This window comes from Hyla sarda, chromosome 6 (assembly GCF_029499605.1).
Source record: "Hyla sarda isolate aHylSar1 chromosome 6, aHylSar1.hap1, whole genome shotgun sequence".
NCBI classification, from domain to species: Eukaryota; Metazoa; Chordata; class Amphibia; order Anura; family Hylidae; genus Hyla; species Hyla sarda.
This window is the reverse complement of record NC_079194.1, coordinates 18,842,799-18,870,326: the sequence shown is the minus strand read 5'-3', so window position 1 is coordinate 18,870,326 and position 27,528 is coordinate 18,842,799. Positions and strand designations below refer to the sequence as shown.

The following is a 27,528-nucleotide window of genomic DNA, read 5'->3' as shown; positions in this document are numbered from 1 at the left end:
TTGTAAAAACACCCATCTCCCTCCCTTCCCCTGAAGATCAGGTCAACAGGAAAATATCACTTTCTAAAAATGTCCTGCTATTGTTAAAGCGGCGCTGCAGGGGCGCGTGTATCATCCAGCATCTCTGGTCCTACTGTCAGGACCAGAGAACAATCTCCCGTCTGTAAATCCTCCCTATGATCCAATGGGAAATCCAACGCAACCTGTTTATATCGAGTCAACCTGGACAGTCTATCTCCAACTCCAGTGTCTGCCTGTTCGCTATGAATAGGAGGTTTTTATTATCATTAAGGCGTTCTTGTCGTTTCAGGTGACTTTTCAGGATAAGCTGCCCTGTGTCTATGCATGAGGAGCAGCACTATTTCTGGGCATTATATGTAACTTGTGTAAGGTATTTATCGGCAGATTTCTGCCCTGCAGGCTTCATCTATAATTTGCAGTTCTCCAAGAGATGGCAGATGAAGCTCTCTCCTCCCCTATTTATACATTTGTATTGCTTGTCTTAAGCTCCCTCCTACCCCCTCCTTAGATTTGTTTTGCGCTCCCTCCTCCCCCCTCCATAGACTTGTATTGCTTGTCTTGAGCTCCCCCCATAGACTTGAATTGCTTGTCTTGAGCTCCCTCCTACCCCCTTCAGATTTCTGCTTTGTAGGCTTCATCCATAATTTGCAGTTCTCCAAGACCAGGCGGATGAAGCTCTCCCCTCCCTCCATAATACACTTGTATTGCTTGTCTGGAGCTCCCTCCTACCCCTCCATAGATTTGAATTGCTTATTTTGAGCTCCCTCCTCCCCCTCCATAGACTTGTATTGCTTGTCTGGAGCTCACTCCTCCCTCTTCATAGATTTGTATTGCTTGTCTTGAGCTCCCTCCTACCCCTCAATAGATTTGAATTACTTATTTTGAGCTCCCTCCTCCCCTTCCATAGACTTGAATTGCTTGTCTTGAGCTCCCTCCTCCCCCTTCATAGATTTGTATTGCTTGTCTTGAGCTCCCTCCTACCCCTCCATAGATTTGAATTGCTTATTTTGAGCTCCCTCCTACCCCTCCATAGACTTGTATTGCTTGTCTGGAGCTCACTCCTCCCTCTTCATAGATTTGTATTACTTGTCTTGAGCTCCCTCCTACCCCCTCCATAGATTTGAATTGCTTATTTTGAGCTCCCTCCTCCCCCTCCATAGACTTAAATTGCTTGTCTTGAGCTCACTCCTCCCTCTTCATAGATTTGTATTGCTTGTCTTGAGCTCCCTCTTACCCCTTCCATAGATTTGAATTGCTTATTTTGAGCTCCCTCCTCCCCCTCCATAGATTTCTATTGCTTGTCTTGAGCTCCCTCCTACCCCCTCCATAGATTTGAATTGCTTATTTTGAGCTCCCTCCTTCCCCTCCATAGACTTGTATTGCTTGTCTTGAGCTCCCTCCTACCCCCTCCATAGATTTGAATGGCTTATTTTGAGCTCCCTCCTTCCCCTCCATAGACTTGTATTGCTTGTCTTGAGCTCCCTCCTACCCCCTCCATAGATTTGAATGGCTTATTTTGAGCTCCCTCCTCCCCCTCCATAGACTTGTATTGCTTGTCTTGAGCTCACTCCTCCCTCTTCCATAGATTTGTATTGCTTGTCCTGAGTTCCCTCCTTTCCCCTCCATAGACTTGTATTGCTTGGCTTGAGCTCACTCCTCCCTCTTCCATAGATTTGTATTGCATGTCTTGAGCTCCCTCCTTCCCCTCCATAGACTTGTATTGCTTGTCTTGAGCTCACTCCTCGCTCTTCCATAGATTTGTATTGCATGTCTTGAGTTCCCTCCTTTCCCCTCCATAGGCTTGTATTTCTTGGCTTGCAAACACCGGACAAAGCTGAGCTGATTTTTAGAGAAAAATATTTGAGCAGCAGGAAGGAGGGAAAGAGTATGATGACAGGAGAAGACAGGCCTATTAAGGCTACGTTCACATAAAGGAATTTCCGTGCAGAATCTGGTGGAATAATTCAACTCAGCAGTTCTGTTGCAGCAGAGTACAATTTTTTAAATGGGATTCTGCTGCACTGTGCACGGGTTAGCAGTGGAAATTACGATTTTGGCATCGGGAATGCATGGTCTACTGGCGCCTACTGTCTGAGAAACGTCCGCACTGAAATTTTCTGGGCAGACAATCTGCAATGTGAGCATAGACTTAAATGGAATCCAAACTGCTGACATTGTTAGATTTTGTTAGGACGAGAAGACACATGACACCTTCCATACATCTGTCTGAGCTTCGATAACATAGAGAAATTATTTTATTCTCTGGTGCCAAGCTCCCTCCTACCCCCTCCATAGATTTGTATTGCTTGTTTGAGCTCCCCCCCCCCCCCCACACACACACCCTCCATAGACTTGTATTGCTTGTCTTGAGCTCCCTTTCCCCCCCCCCTCCATAGACTTGTATTGCTTGTCTTGAGATCCCCCATCCCCTCCATAGACTTGTATTGCTTGTCTTGAGATCCCCCATCCCCTCCATAGACTTGTATTGCTTGTCCGAAGCTTCCAAAATGCTGTCCGGGCATCCTGGGAGTTGTCATTTTGCAACATCTGGAGACTGTCTTAAATACACTGCTTTAATGAAGTCTATGAGGGGCCCTAAAATTGATAATGTTACAGTGAGCAGAAATGACAACAATAAAGAAAATGAGTGGAAAAGGACATGGACATCAAGATGGAAGACACCAATGACCAATCCCAACAACAAAGAGTGACCATCGATCTCACCACACAAAACACACGGTTAAGCAGAGCGCGAGGAAAGTCTTCAGGATCCGGCGTCTTGTTACACGTGCTGGTGAGAGAAGAAAGAATTCTGGAATTAATATACAAATAATCTAGAATGTGACTACACGATGCAGGTGAGCAGTCAGTCTACTGATACTAATACCGACATTCGCTATGAATTGTGTCATCTTGACAGCCGCATTCTTTACAGAAGACCCAATGGTCAGCTTCAGGAGTGCAGCTTCAGAAACCCACCGGTAGGACAATTGTTCATAATGTTTTTCTTTTTTTTTGCATTCACTTCCATGCAGTGGAAGATAGAGGTGGTGTCTGGTAACTATAAAAGAAAGTACACTAAGCGATTGTCTGAGCTTGTGATTGTGTGTCTGTATACAAGAGTGTGAAGTATACAAGTGAGTGTAAGTATAAAAGTGAGAGGGATTTAAAGGGGTACTCCGGTGGAAAACTTTTTTTTTTTTTTTTTAAATCAACTGGTGCCAGAAAGTTAAACATATTTGTAAATTACTTCTATTAAAAAAAATATTAATCCTTCCAGTACTTATTAGCTGCTGAATACTACAGAGGAAATTCTTTTCTTTTTGGAACACAGTGCTCTCTGCTGACATCTCTGTCCATTGTAGGAACTGTCCAGAGCAGCATATGTTTTCTATGGGAATTTCCTCCTACTCTAGACAGTTCTTAAAATGGACAGAGGTATCAGCAGAGAGCACTGTGCTCCTGATGTCAGCAGAGAGCTCTGTGTTCCAAAAAGAAAATAATTTCTTCTGTAGTATTCAGCAGCTAATAAGTACTGGAAAGATTAAGATTTTTTAATAGAAGTCATTCACTAATCTGTTTAACTTTCCGGCACCAGTTGATTAAAAAAAAAAAAAAAAGTTTTCCACGGGCGGTGATCTGAAGTTTTTATCGGTACCATTTTTGTTTTGATCTGACTTTTTGATCGCTTTTTATTCATTTTTTTATGGTATAAAAAGTGACCAAAAATACGATATTTTGGACTTTTGATTTTTTTTGCACGTACGCCATTGACCGTGCGGTTTAATGAACGATATATTTTTATAGTTTGGACATTTATGCACGCGGTGATACCACATATGTTTATTTTTATTTACACTGTTTTTTTTTTATATGGAAAAGGGGGGTGATTCAAACTTTTATTAGGGAAGGGGTTAAATGATCTTTATTAACTTTTTTTTGCAATGTTGTAGGTCCCATAGAGGACTATAACATGCAGTACATTGATTCAAGACACTGATCACTGCTATTGCATTGCAATGGCAGGGATCAGTGTTATCGGCTGTTGATTGCTCAAGCCTGGATTTCAGGCTTGGAGCAATTTATCACCGATCAGACGTGCAGGAGGCAGGTAAGTCCCCCTCCTGTTGCGTTGTAGCTGATCGGGACATTTTACCGCGATGGTCCCGATCAGCCTGACTGAGCTGCCGGGAAGCTTTTACTTTGACTTTAGACGCAACAATCAACTTTGATCGCCATGTCTAAAGAGTTAATGCCGGACATCAGCCCGATCGGCTATGTCCGGCATTAGCCACAGGTCCTGGTTGCTTATAGTAACCGGGACCCACCAGGTATGATGCGTGCTCACCTGCGGAATCATCCCTCAGGAGAAGCTTTTGGACGATTATAAACGTCCATATGCGTTAAGGGGTTACTGTACCTGGGGGTGGAGTGGAGGGAGGGGTTAGAATAGTTAATAGGGATAGGAGCGGGGAAGGGGTTAGAATAGTTAATACAGATAGGCTTCATAAGAAGAAAATACATACACCATTGAATTGGATGTTGACTAAAGCCAGAAGTCTGACCAATAAAACTGACGAACTGGAGAGGTTGATGTCTGAGGAGAATTATGACATAGTGGGTATAACAGAGACTTGGTTGGACGATAGCTGTGACTGGGCGGTAACATACAGGGTTATAGTCTATTCAGGAAGGATCAGAAAAAACGGAAGGGGGAGGAGTTTGTCATTATGTAAAGTCCAGTCTGAAGGCCGCACTGCTGGAGGATATTCGGGAGGGAAACGATAATGTGGAGTCACTATGGGTAGAAATATATGGAGATTAAAAAAAATTCTGATAGGAGTTTGCTATAAGCCACCAAACATAATGGAAGAGGCAGAAGATCAATTACTGAGGCAAATAAACAAGGCAGCAAATCAGAATGAGGTGATAATAATGGGCGACTTTACCTATCCTGATATAAACTGGGAGACTGAGACCTGTGAATCTCATAACGGAAACAGATTTCTGACTATAACTAAAGACAATTATCTGTCCCAAATGGTGCAGAGCCCGACCAGAGGGGGCGCCCTACTAGACTTAATATTAACCAACAGACCTGACAGAGTAATTAATGTGCAAGTAAATGGACACCGAGGAAATAGTGACCATAATATAATACATTATAACTTCAATAAGGGAATCTCTCGAGAGGCCACAAAAACAATGAACTTTAGGAAGGCAAAGTTTGATCAGCTCAGATAAGCCCTTAACAATATAAAATAGGATAATGTCCTCAAAAACAAGAATACTGACACTAAATGGGAGACTTAAAAATATCTTAAATTCTCACTGTAAGATGTATATACCTTATGGGAATAAAAGGGTCAGAAATAAAAGAAATCCAATATGGATGAATAAAAATGTTAAGGGGGCAATAAATGACAAAAAAAAAAAAGCATTTAAACTACTAAAACAGGACAGCAGTGAAGAAGCATTAAAAAAGCTATAGAGAAAAATGTAAAATATGTAAAAAAAAAAAAACAGATAAAAGCTGCAAAAATAGAGGCAGAAAGACTCATTGCCAAAGAGAGTAAAACTAACCCCAAAATGATTTTTAACTATATAAATAGCAAAAAGGTTAAAAATGAAAGTGTTGGCCCTTTAAAAAATTACGAGGAAGAAATTATAAACGGGGATCAGGAAAAAGCAAATATATTAAACAAATTCTTCTTCACAGTATTCACTGAGGAAAATGAAATGCCAGGTGAAATCCAGCGAGATAAGGTAAACTCTCCAGTACAGGTCACCTGTTTAACCCAGGAAGAAGTACAGGTCATCTGTCTAACCCAGGAAGAAGTACAGTGTCGCCTACAAAAAACCAAAATAGACAAATCACCAGGTATAGATGGCATTCACCCACGTGTTCTAAAGGAATTAAGTAATGTAACAGACAGACCCCTATTATTAACAATCAGGGACTCTATAATAACAGGGGCTGTTCCCCAGGACTGGCACACGGCAAATTTGGTGCCAATATTTAAAAAGGGGTCAAAAGGTGACCCCAGGAATTATAGGCCTGTTAGTTCAACCTCCGTTGTATGTAAATTGAGGGTTTTCTAAGAGATGCTATTTTGGAGTATTTTGATAAAAATAAATGTATGACCCCATATCAGCATGGCTTTATGAGGAATCAGTCCTGTCAAACTAACCTGATCAGCTTTTATGAGGAGGTGAATCTGTGGATGTCATATATCTGGATTTTTCCAAAGCATTTGATACGGTGCCATATTGGCCATATTTTATTGGCGCATAAAATGAGAACTGGCTAAGTGGCTTAATAAATTCATTAACCTCTTAAGGACCCAGGGCGTATGGATACGCCCTCACACCCTGGGCCTTAAGGACCCAGGGCGTATCCATACGCCCTGGCGTTTTCCGTTCTCTGCCGCGCATCGGGCAGAGATCGGAACTGGATGCCTGCTGAAATCCTTCATCAGGCATCCAAGGCAAACGCCAAGGGGGGCCATGTAGGTCGCAAATCGCAAATCGCAAGAGACCGGGCTGATCGGGTCTCTGGGACCCGACCGCCCTGTAATTTCGCATGATCCCGGCTGTCACAGACATCCAGGACCATGCTGACGTATAGGAGCGAGGTGGCAAGCCGGCCACCTCCTCCGATCCCCTGCGATTCTTCGGTTAGTTAACCGACCAATCGCAGGAGGGGGGGGCGGTTACTTCCTCCCGTCCTGCCCGGCCCCTGAAAGTCCGGAGAGGACGGGTGGAAGATCGGAGGACGCGGCGGGGTGACGGAGGAGTGCTGGGGACCGGCCCCGGTACTTACCTCATCCCTGAAGACCCGGATCCCGGCGTGAAGATGGCGGCGGCGGCGACAGGTGAGTAGATCTTCAGCCGCGGTCGGGCCCTTTACATCAAGGCACGTCGCCGTAAAGCAACATGCATTGCTGTAATGGGACCCTGTAAACTACAACTCCCAGCATGCCCAGACAGCCCTTGGCGTCTGGGCATGCTGGGAGTTGCAGTTTTGCAACATCTGGAGGTCCACAGTTTGGAGACCACTGTGCCCTTCCAGATGTTGCAAAACTACACATCCTCAGCATGCCCTTACTGTCCAGGCATGCTGGGAGTTGTAGTTCTGTAACATCTGGCCCTTCAGATGTTGCAGAACTACAACTCCCACCATGCCTGGACAGTTTTGGCATACTGGGAGTTGTAGTTTTGCAACATCTGGAAGGGCACAGATTGGGAACCACTGTATTAGTGGTCTGCACACTGTAGTCCTCCAGATGTTGCAAAACTACAACTCCAAGCATGCTGGGAGTTGTAGTTCAGCAACATCTGGCTCTAGAGATGTTGCCGAACTACTACTTCCAGCATGCCTGAGAATGTTTGGGAGTTGTGGTTTTGCAACAACTGGAGGCACACTGGTTGGGAAACATTGTCTATTTCCTAACTCAGTGTTTCCCAACCCGTGTGCCTCCAGCTGTTGCAAAACTATAACTACCAGCATGCACTGATAGACCGTGCATGCTGGCAGTTGTAGTTTTGCAACAGCTGGAGGTTCCCCCCCTGTGAATGTGCAGGGTACATTCACATGGGCAGGGGGCTTACAGTGAGTATCAGGCTTCAAGTTTGCGATGCAGCTAATTTTGCGCGGCAGCTCAAACTCGCAGCGGGAAACTCGCTGTAACCCCCCGCCCATGTGACTGTGCGCTAAAAACACTACACTACACTACACTAACACAAAATAAAATGTAAAAAAAACACTACATATACACATACCCCTACACAGCCCCCCTCCCCTCCCCAATAAAAATGAAAAACGTCTGGTACGCCACTGTTTCCAAAATGGAGCCTCCAGCTGTTGCAAAACAACAACTCCCAGTATTGCTGGACAGCCGTTGACTGTCCAAGCATGCTGGGAGTTTTGCAACAGCTGGAGGCACCCTGTTTGGGAATCGCTGGCGTAGAATACCCCTATGTCCACCCCTATGCAAATCCCTAATTTAGGCCTCAAATGCGCATGGCGCTCTCACTTTGGAGCCCTGTCATATTTCAAGGCAACAGTTTAGGGTCACATATGGGGTATCGCCGTATTCAGGAGAAATTGCCTAACAAATTTTGGGGGGCTTTTTCTCCTTTCACCCATTATGAAAATGTGAAGTTGGGGTCTACACCAGCATGTTAGTGTAAAAAAATAATTTTTTTACACTAACATGCTGGTGTTGCCCTATACTTTTCATTTTGACAAGAGGTAAAAGGGAAAAAAGCCCCCCAAAATTTGTAATGCAATTTCTCCCGAGTACGGAGATACCCCATATGTGGGCGTAAAGTCCTCTGGGGGCGCACAACAAGGCCCAGAAGGGAGAGTGTGCCATGTACATTTGAGGTGATTTGCACAGGGGTGGCTAATTGCTACAGCGGTTTTGACAAACGCAAAAAAAACAAAACCCCACATGTGACCCCATTTCAGAACCTACACCCCTCACGGAATGTAATGAGGGGTGCAGTGAGAATTTACACCCCACTGGTGTCTGACAGATCTTTGGAACAGTGGGCTGTGCAAATTAAAAATGTTGTACAGACCACTGTTCCAAAGATCTGACAGACACCAGTGGGGGTAAATGCTCACTGTACCCCTTATTACGTTCCTCAAGGGGTCTAGTTTCCAAAATGGTATGCCATGTGGGGGTTATTTTGCTGTCCTGGCACCATAGGGGCTTCCTAAATGCGACATGCCTCCCGAGCAAAATTTGCTCTCAAAAAGCCAAATATGATTCCTTCTCTTCTGAGCATTGTAGTTCGCCCGTAGTGCACTTCAGATCAACTTATGGGGTACCTCCATACTCAGAAGAGATGGGGTTTCAAATTTTGGGGGGTATTTTTTGCTATTAACCCTTGCAAAAATGTGAAATTTTGGGGGAAATTTTTGTGATTTTTTTTTTTTTTTTACGTATGCAAAAGTCGTGAAACCCCTGTGGGGTATTAAGGCTCACTTAATTCCTTGTTACGTTCCTCAAGGGGTCTTGTTTCCAAAATGGTATGGCATGTGTTTTTTTTTTTTTTGCTGTTCTGGCACCATAGGGGTGTCACGATTCGGCTTACAGGTTGTGGATCCACTGTGTCAGCGAGGGATTGGCGTGGACCGTGCTGGTGGACCGGTTCTAAGAGGCTACTGGTGTTCACCAGAGCCCGCTGCAAAGCGGGATGGTCTTGCTGCGGCAGTAGCAACCAGGTCGTATCCACTAGCAACGGCTCAACCTCGCTGACTGCTGAGAAGGCGTGGGACAGAAGGACTAGGCAGAGGCAAGGTCAGACGTAGCAGAAGGTCGGGGCAGGCGGCAAGGTTCGTAGTCAAGATGGATAGCAAGAGTTCAGGTAACACAGGCTTGGACAACACTAAACGCTTTCACTGGCACAAGGCAACAAGATCCGGCAAGGGAGTACAGGGGCAGTGAGCAGATATAGCCAGGGAGCAGGTGGAAGCCAATTAAGCTAATTGGGCCAGGCACCAATCATTGGTGCACTGGCCCTTTAAGTCTCAGAGAGCTGGCGCGCGCGCGCCCTAGAGAGCGGAGCCGCGCGCGCCAGCACATGACAGCAGGGGACCGGGACGGGTAAGTGACTTGGGATGCGATTCGCGAGCGGGCGCGTCCCGCTGTGCGAATCGCATCTCCGACGGCCATGTCAGTGCAGCGCTCCCGGTCAGCGGGACCGACCGGGGCGCTGCAGGGAGAGAGACGCCGTGAGAGCTCCGGGGAGGAGCAGGGACCCGGAGCGCTCGGCGTAACAGTACCCCCCCCTTAGGTCTCCCCCTTTTTTTGTCCGACAACTGCTTTACCTGGGACGAGGACACCGGGAAAGAATGGAGGGTTTCCTCAACGGCAGGCAGTACAGCAGGAGTGGGAATGGGGAGGGAGGGCAGAGGGCGAAGCCTGGCACGGGGCAGTGTGTCACCAGGACGGGGGCCATGAGGAGGCACTGAGGCTTGCCTGACGGGACTGGGAGGGGGGGAGAGGCACTTCCTATGGCAAGCAGAGTCCCAGTTCTTGATCTCCCCGGTGGTCCAGTCAAGGGTGGGAGAATGAAGCCGGAGCCATGGCAGACCGAGGAGGACCTCAGAGGTACAGTTGGGAAGGACAAAGAACTCAATCACTTTGTGATGGGGTCCAATACACATCAAGAGGGGTTCTGTGCGGTAACGCACGGTGCAATCCAATCTGACTCCGTTGACCGCGGAAATGTAGAGCGGCTTGACGAGACGGGTCACCGGGATGCAGAATTTATTCACAAAATAATCCAGAATAAAATTCCCAGAGGCACCAGAGTCCAAGCAGGCCACGGCTGAGAGGGAGGAGTTGGCTGAAGGAGAAATCCGCACGGGCACCGTGAGACGTGGAGAAGAAGACTTTGAACCAAGAGACGCCACACCTACGTGAGCTGGGTGCGTGCGTGCGTTTCCCAGACGTGAAGGACGAATAGGGCAATCCACCAAGAAATGCTCGGTACTGGCACAGTACAGACAAAGATTTTCTTCCCTACGGCGATTCCTCTCTTCCTGGGTCAGGCGAGACCGATCCACTTGCATGGCCTCCTCGGCGGGAGGCCCAGGCGTAGATTGCAACGGATACTGTGGGAGAGGTGCCCAGAGATCTAAGTCTTTTTCCTGGCGGAGCTCTTGATGTCTCTCAGAAAAACGCATGTCAATGCGGGTGGCCAAATGGATAAGTTCTTGCAGGTTGGCAGGAATCTCTCGTGCGGCCAGCACATCCTTGATGCTACTGGATAGGCCTTTTTTAAAGGTCGCGCAGAGAGCCTCGTTATTCCATGATAATTCGGAGGCAAGAGTACGAAATTGGATGGCGTACTCGCCCACTGAAGAATTACCCTGGACCAGGTTCAGCAGGGCAGTCTCGGCAGAAGAAGCTCGGGCTGGCTCCTCGAAGACACTACGGACCTCAGCGAAGAAGGACTGGACTGTGGCTGTGGCAGGATCATTGCGGTCCCAGAGCGGTGTGGCCCAAGACAAGGCCTTTCCTGAAAGAAGGCTCACTACGAACGCCACCTTAGACCGTTCTGTAGGAAACAAGTCCGACAACATCTCCATATGCAGGGAACACTGAGACAGAAATCCACGGCAGAGTCTAGAGTCCCCATCAAATTTGTCCGGCAGGGACAAGCGGAGGCTAGGGGCGGCCACTCGCTGCGGAGGAGGTGCAGGAGCTGGCGGAGGAGATGGTTGCTGCTGTAGCAGAGGCAGAAGTAGCTGTAACATGGCGGTCAACTGCGACAGCTGCTGTCCTTGTTGGGCAATCTGCTGCGATTGCTGAGCGACCACCGTGGGAAGGTCGGCGAGACTTGGCAGCGGCACCTCAGCGGGATCCATGGCCGGATCTACTGTCACGTTTCGGCTTACAGGTTGTGGATCCACTGTGTCAGCGAGGGATTGGCGTGGACCGTGCTGGTGGACCGGTTCTAAGAGGCTACTGGTGTTCACCAGAGCCCGCCGCAAAGCGGGATGGTCTTGCTGCGGCAGTAGCAGCCAGGTCGTATCCACTAGCAACGGCTCAACCTCGCTGACTGCTGAGAAGACGTGGGACAGAAGGACTAGGCAGAGGCAAGGTCAGACGTAGCAGAAGGTCGGGGCAGGCGGCAAGGTTCGTAGTCAAGATGGATAGCAAGAGTTCAGGTAACACAGGCTTGGACAACACTAAACGCTTTCACTGGCACAAGGCAACAAGATCCGGCAAGGGAGTACAGGCGCAGTGAGCAGATATAGCAAGGGAGCAGGTGGAAGCCAATTAAGCTAATTGGGCCAGGCACCAATCATTGGTGCACTGGCCCTTTAAGTCTCAGAGAGCTAGCGCGCGCGCCCTAGAGAGCGGAGCCGCGCGCGCCAGCACATGACAGCAGGGGACCGGGACGGGTAAGGGACTTGGGATGCGATTCGCAAGCGGGCGCGTCCCGCTGTGCGAATCGCATCCCCGACGGCCATGTCAGTGCAGCGCTCCCCGTCAGCGGGACCGACCGGGGCGCTGCAGGGAGAGAGACGCCGTGAGCGCTCCGGGGAGGAGCAGGGACCCGGAGCGCTCGGCGTAACAAGGGGCTTCCTAAATGCAACATGCCCCCCAAAAACCATTTCAGAAAAACGTACTAGACATATGAGGTATGTGCTTACTCGAGAGAAATTGGGCTACAAATATAGGTATACATTTTCTCCTTTTACCCCTCGTAAAAATTCAAAAATTGGGTCTACAAGAACATGCGAGTGTAAAAAATGAAGATTGTGAATTTTCTCCTTCACTTTCCTGCTATTCCTGTGAAACACCTAAAGGTTTAAAAGGCTGACCGAATATCATTTTGTACACTTTGGGGGATGCAGTTTTTATAATGGGGTCATTTGTGGGGTATTTCTAAGATGAAGACCCTTCAAATCCACTTCAAACCTGAACTGGTCCCTGAAAAATAGTGAGTTTGGAAATTTTGTGAAAAATTGCTGCTGAACTTTGAAGCCCTCTGGTGTCTTCCAAAAGTAAAAACATGTCAATTTCATGATGCAAACATAAAGTAGACATATTGTATATGTGAAAAAAAAATTAAAATATTTTGAATATCCATTTTCCTTACAAGCAGAGAGCTTCAAAGTTAGAAAAATGCAAAATTTTCAAATTTTTCATAAAATTTTCTAATTTTTCACCAAGAAAGGATGCAAGTTACAATTTTTTTTTACCACTATGTTAAAGTAGAATATGTCCCGAAAAAACTATTTTGGAATCAGAATGATAACTAAAAGCATTCCAGAGTTATTAATGTTTAAAGTGCCAGTGGTCAGATGTTCAAAAAATGGCCGGGTCCTAAGGTGTAAAATGGCTGGGTCCTTAAGAGGTTAATGACCTTGTAGATGATACTAAACCCTGTAAAGCAGAAAACACTATAGAACAGTGCACTATGTATAGTAGATAACACAATAGAGGACAGTGCACTGTTATAAATGGATCTGGATAGGTTGGGGGTTTGGGCTGAGAAGTGGCAGACAAGGTTCAACACTGATAAATGTAAGGTTATGCACATGGGGAGGAGAAATCTGGGCTGGGATTATGTATTAAATGGGAGAACACTTGGGACGACTGATGTGGAAAAGGACTTAGGAGTCTTAGTTAACAGTAAATTTAGCAGTAGTGACCAGTGTCGGGCAGCTGCTGCCAAGGCAAATAAAATCATTGGGTGAATCATAGATGCCTACGACAAGGAAATAATTCTACCACTGTACAAATCACTAGTCAGACCACACATAGAATACTGTGTACAGTACTGGTCAGACCACACATAGAATACTGTGCACAGTACTGGTCAGACCACACATAGAATACTGTGTACAGTACTGGTCAGACCACACATAGAATACTGTGTACAGTACTAGTCAGACCACACATAGAATACTGTGTACAGTACTGGTCAGACCACACATAGAATACTGTGTACAGTACTAGACAGACCACACATAGAATACTGTGTACAGAACTAGTCAGACCACACATAGAATACTGTGTACAGTACTGGTCAGACCACACATAGAATACTGTGTACAGTACTGGTCAGACCACACATGGAATACTGTGTACAGTACTGGTCAGACCACACATGGAATACTGTGTACAGTACTGGTCAGACCACACATAGAATACTGTGTACAGTACTGGTCAGACCACACATAGAATACTGTGTACAGTACTGGTCAGACCACACATAGAATACGGTGTACAGTACTGGTCAGACCACACATAGAATACGGTGTACAGTACTGGTCAGACCACATATAGAATACTGTGTACAGTACTGGTCAGACCACACATAGAATACTGTGTACAGTACTGGTCAGACCACACATAGAATACTGTGTACAGTACTGGTCAGACCACACATAGAATACTGTGTACAGTACTGGGCACCAGTGTACAAGAAAGATATAGTGGAGCTGGAGAGGGTTCAAAGACGGGCAACCAGGGTAATACGGGGAATGGGAGGACTATAGTACCCAGAAAGATTATCAGAATTAGGGTTATTTAGTATAGAAAAAAGAATGCTTAGGGGAGACCTAATAACTATGTATAAATATATCAGGGGACAGTACAGAGATATCCCCATGATCTATTTATACCCAGGACTGTATCTATAACAAGGGGGCATCCTCTACGTCTAGAGGAAAGAAGGTTTCTACACCAGCACAGATGGGGGTTCTTTACTGTAAGAGCAGTGAGACTGTGGAATTCTCTCCCGGAGGAGGTGGTCATGGGGAACTTTGCAAAAGAATTTAAAAGGGGCCTGGATGCATTTTGGGAGAATAATAACATTACAGGTTATGGATTCTAGATCTATAGGAACAGAACGTTGATCCAGGGATTTATTCTGATGCCATATTTGGAGTCGGGAAGGAATTTTTACCTCTAGTATGAGGGTTTTTTGCCTTCCTCTGGATCAACTCAGTAGGGACTCATTAGGGATATAGGTTGAACTTGATGGACTCTGGTCTTTTTTCAACCTTATGAACTATGTTACTATGTTTCTAATACAGATTCTGAGCATTAAAGGCCAGGGAAGCATATATATCAAAAAAGCTCCAAAGCCATCACACTACCTGAATATGTTCCCTGTAAACCATTCTGCCTGATATACATGGCTCCTGTGGCCCCTGTGGTCTTCTCTGGCTGTTTAATATTCTTTGCCATACTTTCTTCCCCTTGCCTACATCTTCCAGCAATCATTGCAGCAGAGTTCTGACAGCCAAGCTCACTCTCTGAGAGCAACCCCCATCCTCCTGCTCTGAACTGCAGAGAAAAGTTCAGTGTCTGATTGGCTAAGGCTGCACATACATTCCAGTTCTCAGCATTAAAGTGGGATGGGGTACCCCTTTAAGAGTGACCGAAGATGTTTATGAAACTCTCCTGGAACTAACATGAAAAAGTGAACATTTCTGAATGTCAGAAGAGACTAAGCTGCTCATTCCGGCTGATCTCTATTTCCTTATGGGTTTTTAAGGTGGTAATTCCCTTTCTGAACCAACAAACTACAGGTTCCTTAACCCCTTCTTAACATATGATGTACAAGTAGAAAGAAGCAAGGTTTTGGTTCTATAAGGCTCCTTTCACACCATGTTTGTGTTGTCCATTCTCTTTATACATGAGGAAGTCTCCCGAGACACGTACAACAGATGTTTTTATAGACCCCGGTCAACCAATGGAATCCAAAAAATTTGGGGATCCATGTGGGAGGTTTCTGTTGGGGATTTCTGCTTAATATTTTGGATGTAATAGCAGAGATCTCTGCGCAATTTCAAGGAGCAGGAACCTGTAAAACAAAGTATACTGCATGGTATGCTTATTTTTTTAAAGGGTTACTCCACTGGCCAGCATTCAGAACGTTTAGTTCCGAATGCTGTGTGCGCGCTGCGAAAATCGGTCACACCCCTCGTGATGTCAGGCTACGCCCCCTTAATGCAAGCCTATGGAAGGGGGCGTGGTGAAAGCTGGCCAGTGGAGTACCCCTTTAAAGGGGTACTCAGGCGCTTAGACATCTTATCCCCTATCCAAAGGATAGGGGATAAGATGCCTGATCGCAGGGGTCCCGCCGCTGGGGACCCCCGCGATCTTGCACGCCGCACCCAGTTAGAATCAGTTCACGGAGCGTGATTACTGTCACGGCTCCACCCCCGTGTGACGTCATGGCCCCGCCCCCTCAATGCAAGCCTATGGGAGGGGGCGTGAGAGGAACGCATGGGAACGGAGTTCCTGCACTTTTCCACAGCAGGAACACCATTCCCATTAGCAAGAGTCCTGCAGGATTAGCCCTTGAGTGGAAATCTTGGGTGAGTTCCCACACTTTTTCTCAGTACTTGACCCCTGGTGTAAAAACAGCTTTTTAAGGCTGACACCACCTGCCAATAGCCATTTCACAGGAAGAGGGAGACCATCTGTAATGTCCAGGTACGTGTGTTCCAGCTACCATTCCTAGGATGATGTCATGTTGTGTATTAACTGTGAGAAAACTTTATGAAAACTACATGAATGTGTTTGGGGTGCAGTGTGTTCACTTGCAAAACTTTTTTTTTTGCATTGCACAGCATTTAGGGGAATTTGTCACCAATTTTTTTTTTAATAAATTAAATTATTCTATCAAGATAAAGAATTTTGTTTATGTATTTAGTTTTAGGACAATGTAGTTTTAATGTCATTTATTAATAAAGCGTGTACCGGGGGGGGGGGGGGGGGGGGGGGCTGCCATTACTGTAGCCTCTACACAGTTGCTTTATGGAAGGCACAAGCATAGGGATAGGGGGAGAAATGTGCTCTGGACAAGTAGGGAGACACCTAGTGGCAGCTTTTTTAAACACAAATAAAATATAGAAAACTTCATTTTTTTTTAAATTTACCATAAAGAGTGGGTTACTCCGACGCTGAGACATCTTATCCCCTATCCAAAGGATAGGGGAAAAGATGCCTGATCGCGGGGGTCCAGCCGCTGGGGACCCCCGTGATCTTGCATGCTGCACCCCGTTAAAACCAGTACTCGCTCCTTGTTGATTACTGTCGATCACGGGGCCGGAGCGTTGTGGCGTCATGGCTCCGCCCCCGTAATGCAAGCCTATGGGAGGAGGCGTGCCGGGCATCACGCCCCCTCCCATAGATTTGCATTGAGGGGCGGGGCGTGATGTCACACAGGGGCGGAGTCGTGACGTCACGCTCTTTCGCTCGCGTGGTTGGGATCCGAAGCCGTTGAGATGGGTGCTGCAGCTGAGATCCCGGGGATCCCCAGCAGCGGGACCCCGGCGATCTGACATCTTATCCCCTATCCTTTGGATAGAAAATGTGCATTATTATTGTATCAAATACATAATGCCTTGGTCACATGATATCCGCCAGGCCTATGGTTTTGCCCCATCATGTCCAGCAAAAGTTATATAGTTGTCTGAGTATTCTTTATGGGTGAGGGGAGGGTTGGTTTTCCTCTTCTTAGGTGGGGGTGCAGTCAGAGTCATCTACACATGGGGGTCCTTGGTCTATGGGGTCTTTACTGGGCTGGACATGGACTTACAGCTGTTTTCCTTTAGGACCAGAGTTATCTTACAGACTTTTTCCAAGGAAGCCGGTCCCTAGACTCCCTTCTAGCTGCCTCTCTGTCATATGTTACATAAAGACGTCAACAATTCATAGTAAACTATGTCACAATCTATTCTGAGAAAATTCACACACAATAGTCGTAAATGGCGTCTGGATAAAAGCCATCTGGTTAGTGCGCGGCGAAAGGCCACAAACTATTCTGGAATTCAGAGTTTCACAAGATGTGGACGAGTAAAATGTTTGTTTTTTTTCCAAATCTTACTATTGTCCGTGTATCCTACACATCCAAATGCAATCCAGGATAAGTGACATATGTAGAGATAAAAAACAACAGGATGCGCTCCGAAGTGTGATATCTTCAGATGAGGCAGAAAAACGCAAGGTGTGAATTGCGCTTACCAGATTGGGTTGTACTCCTTCCAAGTACAACCATGGATGATCACATGGTAAAGGTGGGTCTCTGCAGCCACTCCACGCCAACAAGATAACGATACAAGAACGATGTCCTCCAACACCAACAGAGTAAAATAAGCGCTGAGACCGGGATAAAAGCAAGGGATATTTATTTCCAACAATGCAACGCGTTTCGCGGAAGTTCTGCTTCTTCAGGCTTTGATGCCTGAAGAAGCGGAATTTCCGCGAAACGCGTTGCATTGTTGGAAATAAATATCCCTTGCTTTAATCCCGGTCTCAGCGCTTATTTTACTCTGCTGGTGTTGGAGGACATCGTTCTTGTATCGTTATGTGACATCAATGCATTAAAAATAAACATTGTACAGTTAGTACATTCATATAAGAAACCACAACATGTTTAGTATAAACAGTGATCAAAATGAATAAAAATGTGTCTTAACGTAATATAATATTATATATTAAAGGGACAAAGCCTAATTTAAATGTAACTTGTCAACAGAAAATCTCCTATTGTTTAAAGCAAGTTTTCATGTTAAACATATTTTGAGTTTTATGATTTGTTGGTGATTTATCTTTAAAGTTTTTATATTTTTTTATTATTTTACTATCTAGATTTTTAAATAATCCTGAGGTCTTGTAGTTTTCATTTTGGCCACTAGGCCTAAAACTTAGGTGAAACTTTGTGTTGTGTCTGTGATGATAAAGAAGGATCCTGCCAAAATGTGATCAGTACAGCATTACAGTGAGAGGTGACACCAGCAGACAGCGAAGACAATAGAAGATAGGTGAGCATGCTCAGTAAAGTTTCCCATTCGTGTGAATGGGGCAGCTTATGTCTATTGTGGCCTTTGTCCATGGGTCTTGCCGTAAAGCATATCACTAAATGTTATTAAAAACAGCTTAGGCCAGATGGCTGCCCTCATAATAATGTACAAAAAAAATGAAAAAATTGCAGTCAGAAAATAGAAGTTCAGTATCTGGCTCTAAACAGAAAAAAATCTGAGCCACAAGATCATGGCTAAGAGGAGTCTCAATGGAGCAGAGTTTGAGCAGTCAAGCTCGAGAGCTACTATAGCTACCCAAAGGGAGCTGCTACTACTATTATTCAAAAGGGGGCTGTTACTACTACTACCTAAAGGGGGCTTCTGCTGCTGCTGCTACTACTACCTACAGATGCACCTATAGTAAATTGTGGCGTTTGGCTGATTGATAGACCAAAGAGCCATTGGCTCCACGCTCACTCAATCCCTCTTGTGGCTGCCTGCGATATGAGTGCAGAGTGTTCTTCCTCTGTGATCCGATGCAGGAGTGACGTCGTCATCTTGCGCCAGAGCATAGACCGGAGGAGAAGTGGAGAGAAGAGGCGGCTATAGCTACCTAAAGGGAGCTGCTACTACTATTACTCAAAGGGAGCTGCTACTACTATTACTCAAAGGGAGCTGCTACTACTATTACTCAAAGGGAGCTGCTACTACTATTACTCAAAGGGAGCTGCTACTACTATTACTCAAAGGGAGCTGCTACTACTATTACTCAAAGGGAGCTGCTACTACTATTACTCAAAGGGAGCTGCTACTACTATTACTCAAAGGGAGCTGCTACTACTATTACTCAAAGGGAGCTGCTACTACTATTACTCAAAGGGAGCTGCTACTACTATAACTCAAAGGGAGCTGCTACTACTATTACTCAAAGGGAGCTGCTACTACTATTACTCAAAGGGAGCTGCTACTACTATTACTCAAAGGGAGCTGCTACTACTATAACTCAAAAGGGAGCTGCTACTACTATTACTCAAAGGGAGCTGCTACTACTATAACTCAAAGGGAGCTGCTACTACTATAACTCAAAAGGGAGCTGCTACTACTATTACTCAAAGGGAGCTGCTACTACTATTACTCAAAGGGAGCTGCTACTACTATTGCTCAAAGGGAGCTGCTACTACTATTACTCAAAGGGAGCTGCTACTACTATTACTCAAAGGGAGCTGCTACTACTATTACTCAAAGGGAGCTGCTACTACTATTACTCAAAGGGAGCTGCTACTACTATTACTCAAAGGGAGCTGCTACTACTATTACTCAAAGGGAGCTGCTACCACTATTACTCAAAGGGAGCTGCTACCACTATTACTCAAAGGGAGCTGCTACTACTATTACTCAAAGGGAGCTGCTACTACTATAACTCAAAGGGAGCTGCTACTACTATTACTCAAAGGGAGCTGCTACTACTATTACTCAAAGGGAGCTGCTACTACTATTACTCAAAGGGAGCTGCTACTACTATTACTCAAAGGGAGCTGCTACTACTATTACTCAAAGGGAGCTGCTACTACTATTGCTCAAAGGGAGCTGCTACTACTATTACTCAAAGGGAGCTGCTACTACTATTACTCAAAGGGAGCTGCTACTACTATTACTCAAAGGGAGCTGCTACTACTATAACTCAAAGGGAGCTGCTACTACTATTACTCAAAGGGAGCTGCTACTACTATTACTCAAAGGGAGCTGCTACTACTATTACTCAAAGGGAGCTGCTACTACTATTACTCAAAGGGAGCTGCTACTACTATTACTCAAAGGGAGCTGCTACTACTATTACTCAAAGGGAGCTGCTACTACTATTACTCAAAGGGAGCTGCTACTACTATTACTCAAAGGGAGCTGCTACCACTATTACTCAAAGGGAGCTGCTACCACTATTACTCAAAGGGAGCTGCTACTACTATTACTCAAAGGGAGCTGCTACTACTATAACTCAAAGGGAGCTGCTACTACTATTACTCAAAGGGAGCTGCTACTACTATTACTCAAAGGGAGCTGCTACTACTATTACTCAAAGGGAGCTGCTACTACTATTACTCAAAGGGAGCTGCTACTACTATTGCTCAAAGGGAGCTGCTACTACTATTACTCAAAGGGAGCTGCTACTACTATTACTCAAAGGGAGCTGCTACTACTATTACTCAAAGGGAGCTGCTACTACTATAACTCAAAGGGAGCTGCTACTACTATTACTCAAAGGGAGCTGCTACTACTATTACTCAAAGGGAGCTGCTACTACTATTACTCAAAGGGAGCTGCTACTACTATTACTCAAAGGGAGCTGCTACTACTATTACTCAAAGGGAGCTGCTACTACTATTACTCAAAGGGAGCTGCTACTACTATTACTCAAAGGGAGCTGCTACTACTATTACTCAAAGGGAGCTGCTACTACTATAACTCAAAGGGAGCTGCTACTACTATTACTCAAAGGGAGCTGCTACTACTATAACTCAAAGGGAGCTGCTACTACTATAACTCAAAAGGGAGCTGCTACTACTATAACTCAAAGGGAGCTGCTACTACTATTACTCAAAGGGAGCTGCTACTACTATTACTCAAAGGGAGCTGCTACTACTATTACTCAAAGGGAGCTGCTACTACTATAACTCAAAGGGAGCTGCTACTACTATAACTCAAAAGGGAGCTGCTACTACTATTACTCAAAGGGAGCTGCTACTACTATTACTCAAAGGGAGCTGCTACTACTATAACTCAAAGGGAGCTGCTACTACTATAACTCAAAAGGGAGCTGCTACTACTATAACTCAAAGGGAGCTGCTACTACTATTACTCAAAGGGAGCTGCTACTACTATAACTCAAAGGGAGCTGCTACTAGTATTACTCAAAAGGGAGCTGCTACTACTATTACTCAAAGGGAGCTGCTACTACTATTACTCAAAGGTGGCGATTACTACTACCTACATGGGGTGTCTGCGGCTGCTACTAAATTAAAAAATCTTAATCCTTCCAGTACTTATCAGCTGCTGTATGATCCACAGGAAATTCTTTTCTTATTGAATTACTTTTCTGTCTGACCACAGTGCTCTCTGCTGACACCTCTGTTCATGTCAGGAACCGTCCAGAGTAGGAGCAAATCCACCTAGCAAAAGTATCCTGCCCTGGACAGTTCCTGACATGGACAAAGGTGTCAGCAGAGAGCACTGTGGTTAGAAAGAAAAGTAATTAAAAAAGAACTTTCTTTGGAGCATATAGCAGCTGATAAGTACTGGAAGGATTAAGATTTATTAATAGAAGCAATTTACAAAACTATTTAACTTTATGGCATCAGTTGATTTAAAAAAAAAAAATGTTTTCCACCGGAGTACCCCTTTAAGACAGTTTAGTAAGTAAAATATTAATGATTCAGCTTTGATCGCTACACATATATTCAATGTAGAAATATGCATACTTACCTCAAACAAGTAGAAAAGACTCTGCTTAAATCCTAAAGTAGAAAATAGAATAGAATTCTATCATGAGATAAGGAAAGTTGTTAAATGGGCACTTGCATTAAAACAAATTGTTGCTATTGTACTCCTTATGGTAAATAAAAAATATTTCTAATATACTTTGTTTGAAAAAAATGAAGTTTTCTATGTTTTATTTGTGCTTAAAAAAGCTCAAGAGCACATTTCCCCCATCTTATACACAGACTTAGGACTGAAGTCCAAACACAGGAAGTGCAGCCTGGTGTGCTGAGGGGGGGGTGTGTCCAGCCTCATCCAATCACAGCTTCTCTCACACTTAACTGCCATATGCTGTTGGTTGGACACTCCCCCCTCAGCACTCCAGGCTGCACTTCCTGTGTTTGGACTTTGGTCCCAAGTCTGTGTATAAGATGGGGGAAAATGTGCTCTTGAGCTTTTTTAAGCACAAATAAAACATAGAAAACTTCATTTTTTCAAACAAAGTATATGAGAAATATTTTTTATTCACCAAGAGGAGTGCAATAGCATTTAAGGATGAAGCCGCTGTATGTGCCGATCTGTACATTTGGCTTTTCTTTTATTATAACAATATCTATACTTGGGCTGAAATATTGGTTGTCAATTGTAAAATAAATAAATGTAATAAAGATACATTGAGGCCGCTCTTACCTGACCGCCGGCTGAACTCTTCTTCTGCTGACCGTATCCTTGATGAGCACTAACAAAGGACATGGAGGATTAGAGATCATCCCAACATCAAGCAGGCTCAAGTTTTACTTTCCAATTCCTACAAGTTACATTTAGTTGAATTTTCCAGTTTCGGGAGAATTACAGCTTCCTGGTTTTAAACCTGATTCATGATTTACCGAATATACTCGAGTATAAGCCGAGTTTTTCAGCACGATTTTTCGTGCTGAAAACGCCCCCCATCGGCTTATAATCGAGTGAACTCTCCGCCTGTCAATCCCTTCATCAGTGGTCTTCAACCTGCGGACCTCCAGATATTGCAAAACTACAACTCCCAGCATGCCCGGACAGCCATCGGCTGTCTGGGCATGCTGGGTGTTGTAGTTTTGAAACCTCTGGAGGTCCGCAGGTTGAAGACCACTGCGGCCTTCGTCATCATCCAGCCCCCCCCCCCCCCCCTTTGTTTTGTACTCAACTCCCCTCGGCGGGAAGTTAGGGTGAGATGGTCCGGGCCATCTATGCTGCAGGGACCGTCCGGTGGGGATGGTCAGTCGTTGTGGGCTGTCCATTTTCACCGGGGGGGCCTCTTCTCCACGCTCCGGGCCCGGCCCCGGAGTAGTGACGTTGCCTTGACGACGACGCACAGGGACGTTCATGGGCAACGTCCCTGTGCGTCGTCGCCAAGGCAACGTCACTAGTCCAGGCCGGGCCCGGAGCGTGAAAATGGACAGCCTGCAACAACTAACCATCCCCACCGGACGGTCCCTGCAGCATAGATGGCCCGGACCAGCTCACCCTAACTTCCCGCCGAGGGGAGGTGAGTACAAAACAAAAGGGGGGGGGGCTGGATGATGACGAAGGCCGCAGTGTTTTCAACCTCCGGAGGTTTCAAAACTACAACACGCAGCATGGCTGTCCGGGCATGCTGAGAGTTGTAGTTTTGCAACATCTGGAGGTCCGCAGGTTGAAGACCACTGATGAAGGGATTGATATGCGGTGATGATGAAGGGGGGGATGATGACAGGGGTCTGGATGATGACGGGGGTCTGGATGATGTATTTCCAACCCTAGGCTTATTGTCGAGTCAATAACTTTTCCTGGGTTTTTGGGGTAAAATTAGGGGTCTCGGCTTATATTCGGGTCGGCTTATACTCTAGTATATACGGTACATAGAATTCTCAGGAATGTCCACAATTTTTAAAGGGGTACTCCACCCCTATTACATCTTATCCCCTATCCAAAGGATAGGGGATAAGATGTCTGGTCGCGGGGGTCCCGCCGCTGGGGACCCCCGCAATCTGTCATTCAGCAGCCACCTTTGCGAGCTCTGCACTGCGCTGGAGGCTCCAATTGTGCAGCGAGAAGACCACAGGGCCGGAGTATCATGACGTCACAACTCCGCCCCCGTGTGATGTCACGCCCCGCCCCCTCAATGCAAGTCTAAGGGAGGGGGCGTGACGGCTGTCACGCCCCCTCCCATAGACTTGCATTGAGCGGGGGATATGGTGGAGGAATCTACAGAAGGTGTAACAAGCCGGGGCCTTGGAAGAGCTGGCAAGGATGATGAGCTGGATGCTTTGTTACTTGCACAGGGACATATTGCGCACATGAAAAAAGAGATGAACCCCGGATAGCCACACTCTTGGACCCTCGGTATAAAGCCAGAATGGGGGATTTTTTTCACTGTTTTTCACCTTTATATTGGCGTTAAAAAGCATACAAAATCCGCTAGCTCCTTAAAGGGGTTATCCAGGAAAAAAACTTTTTTTTATATATGAACTGGCTCCAGAAAGTTAAACAGATTTGTAAATTACTTCTATTAAAAAATCTTAATCCTTTCAGTACTTATGAGCTTATGAGCTTCTGAAGTTAAGGTTGTTCTTTTCTGTCTAAGTGCTCTCTGATGACACCTGTCTTGGGAAACACCCAGTTTAGAAGAGGTTTGCTATGGGGATTTTCTTCTAAACTGGGCATTTCCCGAGACACGTGTCATCAGAGAGCACTTAGACAGAAAAGAACAACCTTAACTTCAGAAGCTCATAAGTACTGAAAGGATTAAGATTTTTTTAATAGAAGTAATTTACACAAATCTGACTAACTTTCTGGAGCTAGTTGATATATAAAAAAAAGTTTTTTCCTGGATAACCCCTTTAAACAAGCTGGTAGTTACCATAGGATACCACATGTCACCAAAAACCTAGCCTTTAAAACAACTTGAATACATTCCTAACAATGTTATACAGGGCTTTAGAATGCTGAGGCAGTGTTATACATGTGTTTTGAGGCTTATTGCATTGCTGTTTCCCTGCAAATCAAACTTTTTGAAACACTCACTCAATTCTACTCATAAATGGTTAGCATTCAAGATATGGACCAAATTAAACCTAGAGTGCTTCTTTAACCCCTTGGGGACAAGGCCCATTTTAACCTTAAAGTGTACCCGTCAGATCCAACAAAGAAAAAATATTTTTTAATATATCACTCAGTACCTAATCCTGACCATGTACATCCAATTTTTATGTTTCTAGCACCTTTATTTATTTATTTAATTACACTTTTAATTTAGCTCACTAGTCTGAATTCCTCAAGAAGGGAGGGGGCGTGTTCTCACTGTGCAGGTCTCCGCCCCCTCCCTCAGTATACTGTCTGCTCACATCTCCCGTAGCATTAGCAAAACTACAACTCCCAGCTTGTCCTCACTGACAGTAGTGGGACACAAGCTGACAGTGGGAGAAGTTTTCCTCCAGTTCTGAGCCCTGCACGCACAGCTGTCAATCAAGGAAGTGTGTCCATGACATAGGTGATGACTCATGGACACAGCAGGGCTAGTATGTGTCCAAGCAGGCAGGGGGGCAGTTGTTTGACTGGCTTTTTCAGTATGAAATATTGAAAATTTTCTAATTAAAGCAATTGCCAAACCTATTGGTTATACATGCTTCACAACATATCAAAGGCTTTTGTATCTGACAGTGCCCATTTAAAGGGGTAGTCCAGTGGTGAAAAACTTATCCCCTATCCTAAGGATAGGGGATAAGTTTGAGATCGCGGGGGGTCCGACCGCTGGGGCCCCCTGCGATCTCTCTGTACGGGGGCCAGGCTCTCCGGCCAGACAGCGGGTGTCGAGCCCCGCACGAAGCAGCGGCCAACACGCCCCCTCAATACATCTCTATGGCAGAGCCGGAGATTGCCGGAGATTGCCGAAGGCAGCGCTTCGGCTCTGCCATAGAGTTGTATTGAGGGGGCATGTCGGCCGCCGCTTCATGCGGAGGTCGACACGCCCCCTTCCCGCGGGCTGTCGGGGCTCCGTACAGGAGATCGCAGGGGGCCCCAGCGGTCGGACCCCCCGCGATCTGAAACTTATCCCCTATCCTTAGGATAGGGAATAAGTTGATCACCACTTGGTCACCACTGGACTACTCCTTTAAGGACCAGGCCATGTCTTGCAAATCTGACCACTGTCATTTTAAGCATTAATAACTCTGGGATGCTTTAACTCATGAATTTAATTCCGAGATAGTTTTTCCGTGACATATTCTATTTTATGTTAGTGGTAAATTTTCTTCGATACTTGCATCATTTCTTGGAGAAAAATGCCAAAATTTCTTGAAAAATTAGAAAATGTGGCATTTTTCTAACTTGAAGCTCTCTGCGTATAAGGAAAATGGCCATTCCTAATAAATTATATATTGATTCACATATACAATGGGGGAGATTTATCAAAGGATTTAGACAGTTTTTTCCTGTCTAAATTTGTCGCACAGAAAGTCGCAATGTCTAAATATGTGCGACTTTTCTGCGACTTTTGCTGTAGAGGATTTTTAGAACATGATGCATTCTGGTCTATTTTAGACGGAAATGCATTGGAAAATGCATTGGTGCTGAATTTAGCAAGTGCGTCTTTTGTGCAACAAGTCGCATCTGCCCAAAATACGCTGAAATGTCAGACCATGTTGGAGCAGGTCTAAATGCAGTTTAAGCTGTAGACCCTGAAGTCTGAGCACAGAATTTATCAAGGGCTGTGAGACTTTGATAAATTAGGAGCACAATAGACAGGAGACTACCACATACGCTGGTCTATAAGCATACCCAGAATAGACTAGATTAGGAAATGTCCCCCAATATGTCTACTTTATATTTTTACTTTTTGAACACATTAGAGAGCTTCAAAGTTTAGCCAAAGTGAATTTGAGGGTCGTTATGTTCAAAATACCCCATAATGGACCCATTATGAAAACTGCACCCCTCATAGTATTCAAAATGACATTCAGAAAGTTTGTTAACCCTTTAGGTGTTTCACAGGAATAGCAGCAAAGTGGAGGAGAAAATTTAAGATCTTCATTTTTTACACTAACCTGTTCTTTTAGATCCATTGTATTTTTTTCATTTTTACAAGGGGTAAAAGGAGAAAAAGCCACCAAAATGTGTAACCTAATTTCTCTTGAATAAGGAAATACCTCATATGTGGATGTGAAGTGCTCTGTGGATGCACTAGAGGGCTCAGAAAAGGAGTCACATTTGGCTTTTGGAGAGCGAATTTTACTGAAATGGTTTTTGGGGGGCATGTCGCATTTAGGAAGCCCCTATGGTGCCATAACAGCAAAAAAAAAAACACCTGTTTGGAAAACTACAAGCCTCAAGGAACGTAACAAGGGGTAAAGTGAGCCTTAACATCTCACAGGTGATTGACAAATTTTCACTAAAGTTGGGCATGAAAATTTAGATTTTTTTCATTAAAATGCTGATGTTACCCCAAATTTTTCATTTTCTCAAGGGGTAATAGGAGAAAATGCCCCCCAAAATTTTTACCCCAATTTCTTCAGAGTATGGAAATACCCCATATGTGGATGTTAAGTGCTCTGCGGGCGAACTACAGGGCTCAGAAGAGAAGGAGCACCATTGAGCTTTTGGAGAGAGAATTTGTTTGGAATGGAAGTCGGTGCCCCCCGTGGTGCCAGAACAATGGACCCCCCCCCCCCCCCACACACATGTGACCCCATTTTGGAAACTACGCCCCTCACGGAATGTAGCAAGTGGTG

At 45.2% G+C, this 27,528-nt stretch overlaps 1 protein-coding gene across 6 annotated transcripts in view; it reads right to left on the bottom strand.

Annotated features, from left to right (window-relative positions):
* The window catches only part of DNM3 (dynamin 3), a 422,060-nt gene that overhangs the window by 345,478 nt on the left and 49,054 nt on the right, over positions 1–27,528 (bottom strand). For all 6 annotated transcript variants that reach the window (XM_056523256.1, XM_056523254.1, XM_056523257.1 and 3 more), the window contains exons 9-11: positions 22,475–22,523; positions 21,791–21,822; positions 2,746–2,812 (exon numbers count right to left, since the gene is read on the bottom strand). In XM_056523256.1, coding sequence (XP_056379231.1) covers positions 2,746–2,812; positions 21,791–21,822; positions 22,475–22,523 — 148 coding nt within the window. The remainder of the gene's footprint in view (positions 1–2,745; positions 2,813–21,790; positions 21,823–22,474; positions 22,524–27,528) is intronic.